Source organism: Chiloscyllium plagiosum, chromosome 26, assembly GCF_004010195.1.
Source record: "Chiloscyllium plagiosum isolate BGI_BamShark_2017 chromosome 26, ASM401019v2, whole genome shotgun sequence".
NCBI lineage: Eukaryota > Metazoa > Chordata > Chondrichthyes > Orectolobiformes > Hemiscylliidae > Chiloscyllium > Chiloscyllium plagiosum.
The window spans coordinates 12,329,348-12,340,196 of record NC_057735.1 but is presented as its reverse complement, the minus strand read 5'-3'; the positions used below and the strand labels follow the sequence as shown (position 1 = coordinate 12,340,196).

Sequence of the window (10,849 nt, the reverse complement as noted above, 5' to 3'; positions counted from 1 at the left end):
GTCCAGGAGGGGGAGGGAGGTGTCAGAGATGGTCCAGGTAAATTTAAGGTCAGGGTGGAATGTGTTGGTGAAGTTGATGAATTGCTCAACCTCCTCGCGGGAGCATGAGGTGGCGCCAATGCAGTCATCAATGTAGCGGAGGAAGAGGTGGGGAGTGGTGCTGGTGTAACTTTGGAAGATAGACTGTTCTACGTAGCCAACAAAGAGACAGGCATTGCTGGGGCCCATACGTGTGCCCATGGCTACCCCTTTGGTCTGGAGAAAGTGGGAGGATTTGAAGGAGAAATTGTTAAGGGAGAGGACCAGTTCGGCCAAACGAATGAGCGTGTCGGTGGAAAGGTACTGTTGGGGACGTCTGGAGAGGGAAACAACGGAGGGCTTGGAGGCCCTGGTCATGGCGGATGGAGGTGTAGAGGGATTGGATATCGTTGGTGAAGATGAGGCGTTGGGGTCAGGGAAACAGAAGTCTTTGAGGAGGTGGAGGGCGTGGGTGGTGTCTCGAACGTATGTGGGGAGTTCCTGGACTAGGGGGGATAGGACAGTGTCGAGGTAGGTAGAGATGAGTTCAGTGGGGCAGGAGCATGCTGAGACAATGGGTCGGCCAGGGTGGTCAGGCTTGTGGATCTTGGGAAGGAGGTTGAACCGGGCAGTGCGGGGTTCCCGGACTATGAGGTTGGAAGCTGTGGGTGGGAGATCTCCTGAGGTGATGAGGTTCTGTATGGCATAGGAGATGATGGTTGGCTCAACATCGAGGGCCAAAGGGCCTGTACTGCACTGTAATGTTCTATGATACTGCGTGTGCTGTAAATATGAAACAAACACAAAATGCTGGAGGAATTCAGAAGTGTGGCTGAAGTTCTGAAAAGTCCTACTGGACCCAAGTATCAACTCTTTCTCTCCCCAGGTTTGCTGAGTTTCTCCAGCATTTTCTGTATTTTTATCAACCTTACTTTTCAGATCAGGCAATCCAACTGATCGGTCAGGGTGATGCCATGGTACGCAGGAGAGATTTTAACAGGGCATACATCACACTCCGAGCCCAACTGATGCACCTAAATTGGTTTCTGGTGAAATACTCTGCACAGTCTGGATTATTTAATACATTATGTCCAATATCAAAATCACATCTAATAGTGAATATACTGTTCTGAGGCTGGTCGAACATGTTGATTTGCGTGCTGTCCACTGCAAATTATCAATGTAACGCATTATTTGATGCAATCTGCCAGTTGTTAGGGCATGTTCCTCAATAACTGGCATCATACCAACACCAAAACTCACCCCATTTCTGAGATGCCTCCACTTTCAAGGGTAATCTGAGGTCAAAGATGGTGAACATTGCGCTTTCATGGGTTCTCTTAAATTCAGCTAGTGATGATTGATCAGGATGACCATTAGCAAGCCAGATTAGATTTCACATACTTCTCTCAGCACGAAGCTTGCAGATGGCTTGGGTCCTATTTGCAAAGTTGCCTATATAAGATTTATGTACCAATAAATATGTCGAAGGAAGTGAAATTATTCCACTTCAGTGGTAGATTTGAGTGCAGTATGGAGTTTAAGCTGTGTAAAGATATTTGGTTGAGGATTCATAGGCTGTTGATGGCCATTGAAGTGTTGCGTTTTTGCCCATTGTTTAGGTTGGTCTGCTGCGAGAGGTATACCAGCTGCATGCTACCACCTCAAAAAGGAATTAATATTTTGTTTAGCACTATTAATTTGCTAGTCAATTTAGCACTCGTTCTTTTCACCTAAATGTTACCATCAATTGACTGCTTATTAAGGAGGTTTGTCACCACTTTCTCAACAGCACCTGGGGAAGGGCCATAAATGTTGGCCAAACCAGTGATTCCCACATCCCACGAGTGAATAAAGAATACTCATGTCGCTGTTCTAATATTTAATACTTGCTAGGCGTGGGTGGTGATTTTATGATCCTTTTGTGCCCAGTATGCACTTTCTATATCTAATGGTATGTTTCCTCTGTACTTTTAAAAATAAAAATATAACTGCTTATGCTGTTTTAATGCAATGTTTCTGTTATGATGTTTTAAAGTTGTATTTACATTCTTCATTCATTTTTAAATCCTGTAAGATTAATTGAAATGTTTTCAATTTTTTTGAATCATGGCTTGTTTTGAAGTGGTCCTCTTAGCAGCCTAAAAGATAATTTGTCATGGTACAGTTCTGAAGTAACTTTTAACATAATTTGTCTGCTCTGTCTACTTTTCCTTCTAAGTCACCCCTGCAACTCCCAGTCCGGTAAAAGGCAAAGGAAAGGGACGGATTGCCACTACAAAAGCATCACCACCTTCTAAAGGGCAACCACCTGAAAGCCCTGCTAAAGAGTCAAAGAAGGAGAAGAGTCCTCCACCAGAAACAAATGAAGAAGAGCCAGAAGATGAGGAGGAGGAAGAGGAGGAGGAGGAGGAAGAGGAAGAGGAAGAAGTTAATTCTGGGGATGACTGAACAATGCAAGGGGATATTTTTTTATATAAGTAGGGATAGAAAATGACTTCACTGACAGCTTGGTTCACAAGGTTTAGACACAAGACTTGTGTGTTTTTTCAGAGACTGTCCCTTTTTGTGTCCTGCAAACTCTACTAATAGAATCAAATCATTTAAAATTAGCTTGGCATTTTATGGGAGTTGCTTTGATCTTTTCAAAAGTAGGAACTGCAAACCTAGCACGATGTCTCTTATTTTGTCTTTTTTTTTGGCAGTGGCAGCATTAAGTGAAGTTGTGAAATTGGGCAACACTGCAAAAGTATTTTTTTGCCATATAAATATTCCTAAAGTATATTCAGATGAAGGCGAGCTCTTCAGCATACTGATCTTATTCAGAAACTAAGTTACAGCATCTTTGCATTGGCTGCAAAGAGGACAAACTAGATGCAAACTTGTGCACGTACATTTATATAACAAGCAGATCATTCATCCTTTAAACACAGCTAAAAGTTAGCTGTACATCATTTTCTTAGTCTCCATCATACTATCTGTCCTTTAAGTGGATTTATTTCTCTGAAACATTTGACAGCAAACTTTCTTTTAAAACAGATAACAAGATCAAAGGCTCCTGTAAATATAACAGCTCAACCTTGTAAAATGTAGGTGCTGTACATACATGTAGCCAAATGACCTAGAAATGTAGATGTAGCTTCATTTTAAACATAGGTGTAGATTTTGATTACAACCATTTTTTGAATTGTAAACTTAAAGAAAATGTGTTTTCCGGTGGTCTAAAGGAAGGCATCTGCCATTTACAACAATGCTAACTGATTGCCTTCTGACTCCTAGTATATTATCTAAGTTTCTAAAATTATCTCAGTAACATTGTAGTTTTTCACAAGCAAATCATGAGTTGGGTAAGTATGTATAACATTGTGATCTTGAGCTGATTCCATCCATTTGACTGAAGGTTTAAATCCTTATTGCATCCTTTCAGTTTAGCTAAATATAAAGTAGTCACAAATGAATGGTACACAGTCCATTTCAGTCCAACTATTGAGATTTATTCAGTTACTTTTTCAATTATTTTAGTGTTATGAGATTTTTTAAGAAAACCTGAATATTATATTTTTAAAGATGTCTTAAACTTTTTTGCGTCTGCCTAGATTTAAAGAAAATGTTTTGGGACCTCGAAGGAAGCAATCTTTTATAGTTCAAATCTAACTGGTTCTCTTACATGGGCAATTTTGCTTTGCAAACAGTGAATGTATCTAAAACAGTATGGTCAAGCTGTTCCTTGTAAGTGAGTAATGATGTGAGATGCTGTAATCCTGAAAAGCAATCACAAAATTGTAATTGCTGTTTGTATCTTCACTACTTCAAAACAAAAAGAAACAAAAAAAAACTGCACACCACCAAAAATCACTCTAGTCGTCAGGTCTGATCTTGTGAACTGAATTGTATTTTTTTTTTTGCAGATTGAAATGTTTAAAAATGAATGTGATTGAATCTAAAAAACTGCGCAATTGTTTATCTGTATCAGCATTTTGTTAATGCAGCCATTTCTTTGTAACTTACAAAAAAAATCCTGTACAGCCAATTCTTATGATGTTAACATTCAATTTCACATGGGCTTTCAATTTCTTTGGTTTTTATTTTCGCTACAGAACATTAAATGTCTGCTGGTGTAAAATGGTTCCTTTAATCAATTCTTTTGGAGATTGTGAACGGGTTTAATAAAATTGAGGGGAGAGAATAGATTATTGAAACATTTCATCGGTGTAATGCTCCAAATATACGGATGCAGATTTAGAAATCTTTATGTATAGTCAAACCTATTAGCTGTAACAATGGTTCTCAAACCGTTTACGTTGAAGGATACCTTTTCTTAAATAGTTTGATAATCATGGATCCCTGTATAAACTGTACCAAATGATATGAAATAGCTGCTCACAGAATATTTTAATGATGGTTTTCAGATTCTGGTTATGTGCAGATATCAGTGAGATGGGTGTGTCTGCTGCTCACGTTTGGAAGGTACCTTTTGAGGTTATCCTGGTTGGTGAAGAAACTGGCTCACTCTTTGCGCTGCAAGTATGGCAGTCATATTTTGTTCCCAGCTCACTCTAAGCTACTTACCTCTGACTGCTACTCATTCTCTTGCTCTTGGTCACAGTGCCTCTATGGCAGTATGTTCATGTATTTTGCAGATCCCCAAAATCAACAGACCCCAGTGTGAGAACCACTCGGCAAGAATGTCTGATGATCACTGATTTTGTAAACCTGTGTCATCCCTGTAATGGTGCTTGAAGCTGTTGGTGTTACATGCTCTAAGACATTCATTTCCTTTAGGTGGAAGTGGGTACTGCAGATGCTGGAGATTCGGGTCAAGATTAGAGTGGTGCTGGAAAAGCACAGCAGGTCAGGCAGCATCTGAGGAGCAGGGAAATCAATATTTCAGTCAAAAGCCCTTCATTCCTTTCCTCTACCCCACCCTTATATCTGTTTGGGATCATAATTGTTTTCAGCTCAGAATATGTTCTGTGCTGTATTTTGTGGAAGATTAAAATACGTATAACTGACGGAAGTTATTGTAGTTAGCTTTGACTATGCAACCTATTCCTTTTTTCATAAAAGCAATTTCTAACCTAGTGTGCCCAATAATTCATTGCTTTATAGATTGCATGGATTTTTAAAACATAGAAAATTGGAGCACATGTAGGCAATTTGGTCTTTCAAGCCTGCTCTGCCACTTGGTATGATCAGTCAACGTTTTGACCTCAAACGCCTTCTTCGGCAGAGAATTCCACAGGCTCACCACTCTCCTGCTGAAGAAACTGGTCTGAATTTGACTACCTCATTTCTTTAGACTTGACCGCTGGTATGGGCTCCCTGGTCATAAGGTAATTGCAGGAAATGTGTTCTCAGTCTAGCCCTGTTGGAATTTTATAGGTTTCTATGAGATTTCCCCCTCATTCGTAAATTCCAATGAATATAGTCAAGGATCCAGTGTCTTGGCATGTCGGTTTTACTATTCCAGGAATCAATTTGGTTAATCTTTACTGTGCTCCCTACATTACATTCTTGCTCAAATTTGGTCTCCTTAAGCCCTGTACAAATGCAGCAATATACACTTGTTGTTGCATTGTAATCCTCTTGATCTGAAGACCAACATACCATTTAATTTTTTCACTGCTTGCTGCCCCTGGATGCTTACTTTGTGACTGGTGGTAAGGACATTAAGGTATTATTGCACAACTACCTTTCCCAATCTATCTAATCAGGCTTCCTGTTTTTTTGCCACCAAAGTGCATTTGTCCACGATATACTTCACCTGACATGCATTTTCCCACTCAACTTGTCCGAAGCACACTGAATCATCTCAGCTTTATCCTGAAACAAAAAACGAAATTTTGGAAGAAACTTAGCAGGTCTGGTAAGATCTTGGAGAAAAGCAGAGTGAGCATTTCAAAGCTCACCTTTCCTCAAAGCTCACCTCTCAGTTCACCCTCCCACGCATTTGCTAACAGCAGTACTCTACTGTTCCCTAGCTGCAACTTGGAAAAACGCCTGTTTATTCCAACTCTTTGCTCCCTGTCTGCCAACCAGCTTTTTATCCATTTCAGTACACAGTCTTTATCCCTATGTATTTTAATTTTACTTGATAATTTTGGAGCACTATGTACAGTTCTGGTCACCCTGATATAAGAAGGATATTATTAAATTGGTGAGGGTTCAGAAAAGATTTACCAGGATGTTGCTGGGGCTGGAGCAATTGAGTTATATGGATAGACTAGAAAGGGTGGGACTTTTTTCACTGGAGCATAGGAGGTTGAGTAACCTGAGAGGTTTGTAATATGAGAGGCATAGATAAGGTGAATAGCAAGTCTTTTCCCCAGGATGGGCAAGTTCAAAATTAGTGGGCACATTTTTAAAGTGAGTGGAGAGAAAGATATAAAAGAGACCTGAGGGGCAACTACTCCCTCTCCCCACCCCAAGCAAAGCATCCCCTCTGTAGTCTGCGTTGATACGATTAGTCTCTAAGGCCATTTCTAGCAGACTGTATCCTCACCTTGGGAGCCTTTTCTGGTTAGTATCCTGGACTGGCAGAAGGTCCTGCGGTTCAACAGATGTGTCTGTCTCTGGCTGCCACTGCCCTGTGAAACAGCTGCTATCTCCTGTTGGTATGACTGACCCTGTTTTAGAGACACATGACGTAATCATTTTGACTGGTTCTGTCTGGTCTGGCTGTGAACTTTGAGGGACTTCCACTGTTGGTGAGGAAAGGTGACCAGCTGTCCATGTTTCCTCCAGATTGCTTCATCACTGGTCTGTATCATGTATGACAATAGTCTTGTTTAAGCCACCACCATTGCTGGAAGTGTATCATTTCTGGACAAGACGATCTCTCTCCTTTTTGGACTTCTAGGCTTTAAAGTTCCTGCTGTTTTAGCCGTCAGTTGCTTCTGATTTCACTCTACCATATCTTTTGTCTCTTCTGGCTACAGTAAGTCAAGATTCTTGTGGTATTCTAGGTGCTCCCTTAACTCCATACCTCACTGGCTGATGCCAGTACCTGTCTTCCTGGGAAAAGTACATAATTTCCAGGTTTCAGGTGGTAACATCTGTATCCACCAGTCATGTCAGCCTTGATAAGGTGATTCATTGCTGTGCTATGTGCCAGTATCTGATTTCATGTGGCTGACAGAGCCAGTTTCTTCTCTGCAAGCATGCTGTGTCATTGATGGTATCCCCTTATAAGGGCCAAAAATGAAGGCTAGAGCCTTGTGATCTGACAGCAGCACAGAGTGCCAGTCATAAAGGAAGTAGGTGAACTTAATGCTGAAAACCGTGCCCAATCCTCCTTTTTTGACTTGGTTACAATTCCCCTCTGACTTTGTCAGTGACCTCAACCTACAAGGCAAGTTGTCACACGCTAACTGTAGTTGGTAACTCCAGGTCGAAATGAGTTAACACTTCTGACCTTGTTAAGGAATGTTTCACTAAGTCCCCTCACATCCACAGCCAGACTTCCTTCAGCAACCAATAGAGGGGTTTTGGTACAGTTTCCAGATCCAAGATGAACTTGCCCGGTGAAGCTGTTTGTGAATGTTTAAATTGCACCTTTTCTCAGCTTTTTGCCTTTCACTTGCACGCTTTTATTTTCCTCTGTTCTAATTGAGAATCAGTCACTTCCAATCAATTGAGAGCAGTTTAAACATTTGCTTATTACTGCCATCAAAAACGTTTCTGTGAGGGACTGTTGTAATATCCTTACCTCTGAACCAGAAGATCTGGGTTTAAGTCCCATCTGCTCCAGAGGTGTTTAGTAACCTCTCTGAATAGGCTGATTAGCAAAGTAGGTTAATAAAAACAATTGAGGGCCCTCTTGTGGTGCAATGTTAGTGTCCCTAACCCTGGACCAAGAGACCCAGATTCAACTCCCATCTGCTTCAGAAGGGTGTCATAACATCTCTGAACAGGTTGATTAGAAAAATAGGTTAAATTAAAATCAAAACATTTCTGTGAGGGGCTGGTGTGGTTATGTCCTTACCTCGGAACCAGGAGGCCTGGGTTTAAGTCCCATCTGCTCCAGAGATGTGTAATAACATCTCTGAACAAGTTGATTAAAAATATCTAAACCAATTTTGTCACTTCTAAATTATGTCAGTTTCCACTTGATATGTATGTGGCTTTTGCACCACCTAGAGTGACATTTGAACCATTTGTAGGCTTTTGTTATTACATGTAAAACGTTGTCATAGTGACCTAGATGAAGCTATTGTGAAACATGTTTTGCATTCCTCGATTATAAATGAAGCCATTCGATTTTTCTATATAGTACTCACCAAAGAACCTTTGTTTAAGTGAACCTCAGATACGTTCCACAACATTGTGTAATTCTCGTTCGTTTCCTGGTGATCATTATTGTGTCAAAGTTTAAATTCTACTATGCAGTTGATTGTATAACAATCCTGACCATATCAAAAAAAAAGCTGATGGCTATGATTGAATTCAGTTGCACTTCATTGTAGCTGTGGGCAAATGCAAAAACCATAAATGTAATTATTCCATTAAAAACAGAAATTACTGGAGAAACTCAGAAGGTAAGGCAGATCTGTGCAGAGAAAGCAGAGTTAAATTTTCTAGTCGCATTACCCGTCTTCAGAATCTCTTCTGAAGAATGGTCATTCGGCTCAAAACATTACCTCTGTTTTCTCTGCACAGATGCTGTCAGACCTGCTGAGTTCTCTAACAATTTCTGTTTTTGTTTCAGATCATCTGTATCTGTAGTTTTTTTGTTTTAGTTATTCCACATGATTCCTGTTCAGTATCATGTCTGTCTCTGGTGGTCTTTCCCCATCTTCTAAGAGTTTCTCACTTTCTTTTCAAACCACATCACTCTAAATCATCATTAACAGTTAATCAACATTAATTATAATGCAACTTTCCAATGGAAGTAAACATCAAAATTCAAATGAAATTGAAATACAGTCCAAGATAAAAGTATTGAAACAGAAGGTATTTTGGTGGCTCTCATCTTTGCATTTCTAGAACACCAGGGACAAAAAAAAAGCAAACAAGTGAAATTTTGTGTGTGATTCACCTTTTTAAAGAATGTGATGAGAATTGGCTGCTTATCTTGGGGGGTAATAAATGGATGGTAAATTAAATTTCAACTAGCTTTAATCTTAGTATTACTGACTTAACCCTTTTGTACAGACAAGGCAAAAAAAGCCCAAGTCCATCTAATTTACAAAGCCTGGACTGTTTCCCCTTGTTGCCAATTGCAGAAAGATACCGGAATAATTAGCTTTCCCATTTTCTTTTAAAGAAATTTTACTTTTGTTTTCTGACATCCTTGAATCTGTCAATGACCTACCTTATTTCCTTTTAATCTTTTCTCAATGCGATTCTATTTTGCACCATGATGAAAACATGTTCAACCAAGTTGCCCTTTCCTGTCCCATAAATGTTCTATGAGTCAGTTATTTCCTCACCTCATTACTTCATACTTGGTGTGAGCCGGGAAGGGGAGCAGAACAGGTTGGAATTCAGCGTGAAGGGAATTATTTAAACGACAGACCTTTTCTTCTGAAAACAACACCTTTCCACAGACGTTTTGGTAGCAATCACAACTCAAAAGACCTGTCAAACTATACCCACCCATGGTAAAAGAAAGAATGCTCATTGCATTCAGCGTGAGCTCCACGCCTTTCTCTGAGATTATGACTCAAAATCTCAATTTATGACCCACTGTTTGGGAAGTCTTGGATTAGCAGGTGCATTTGCAATGACCTTTTAGTGCCACCTACATTATATAAAATAGCTCATCGGTGTGAATGTATTAACACATTGGATGGCACAGTGACTCAGTGGTTAGCACTGCTGCCTCACAGTACCAGGGACACGGGTTCAATTCCACACCTGAGCGATTGGCCCTGTGGAGTTTATACATTCTGCGTGGGTTTCCTCTGTGTGCTCAATTTTCTTTCACAGTCCAACTGGTTAGGTGGATTGGCCGTGCTAAATTGTCCATAGTGGGATGTGCAGGCTAGATGGATGAACCGTGGTAAATGGAATTACAGGAATGGGAGAGGGTGTAGGTGGGCTGCTCCTTGGAGGGTCAGTGTGAACTCAATGGGTGAATGGCCTGCTTCTGCACTGTTGGGATTCCATTCTGAGAGATTATTACAAACTGTTGGAAACCTGTTATTAAGCTGTTGGGATACCTCCAGGAAGTTTTCTGTAGCATAAGTAAAACATAGGATGGTTTAATTGCATTTTCATTGTGTTCTGTGAACTTTGTGTAAAATGAATGGTGTTAATGCCTGCATGCTTTCAACTAATATGTACAAATAGGTCTAATTTCACTGCGTATTGTAGGACCATATTGAACCCTGTGTGTATTAGAATTGAAACATTGTGGCTTTAGAGGAATGCCAAAGCATTTATTTATTTATGAGGTGGTGGAAGAAGCACTACAGTCAATGTATTATTGACTGGATACATAGTCAAGACCAAAACATTATATCTAGCTAAGTAACAACTGTAATCCCTTCCCATGAGGGTTAATTATGTTTTAAATAAATGGATGAATCTAAAGTAACTTTTTTAAAAAGACTTGTATAGAACTTAGCTGCAACTTGATAGCACAGATTTTAACCACTGTGTGAAAAAATGCTTAGCGATTTCAGACTCTAGGGATCTGGATTAAATCCAAAAACTTGCTTCACACAGTTCTACAGCAACATTACTGGTGTTTCTCAGAATGGGAACGTTCATATAAAGAAAATTCTGTGGTCTTGCCATTTTGGATGCTACAGCTAAAAAACAAACAACTTTTCTTCGAGCTGGACTTTTAATTGTGGAAGCTATGAACTCTTTATGAATGACAGGT

General features: G+C 40.0%; 1 protein-coding gene across 2 annotated transcripts in view; it reads left to right on the top strand.

Moving 5' to 3' along the window:
• The window catches only part of nucks1a (nuclear casein kinase and cyclin-dependent kinase substrate 1a), a 43,594-nt gene extending 39,453 nt beyond the window's left edge, over positions 1–4,141 (top strand). For both annotated transcript variants that reach the window (XM_043716515.1, XM_043716516.1), the window contains one exon: positions 2,240–4,141. In XM_043716515.1, the coding sequence (XP_043572450.1) occupies positions 2,240–2,469 (230 nt within the window). In that variant the 3' untranslated portion in view covers positions 2,470–4,141. The remainder of the gene's footprint in view (positions 1–2,239) is intronic.
• The last annotated feature ends 6,708 nt before the right edge of the window (positions 4,142–10,849 follow it).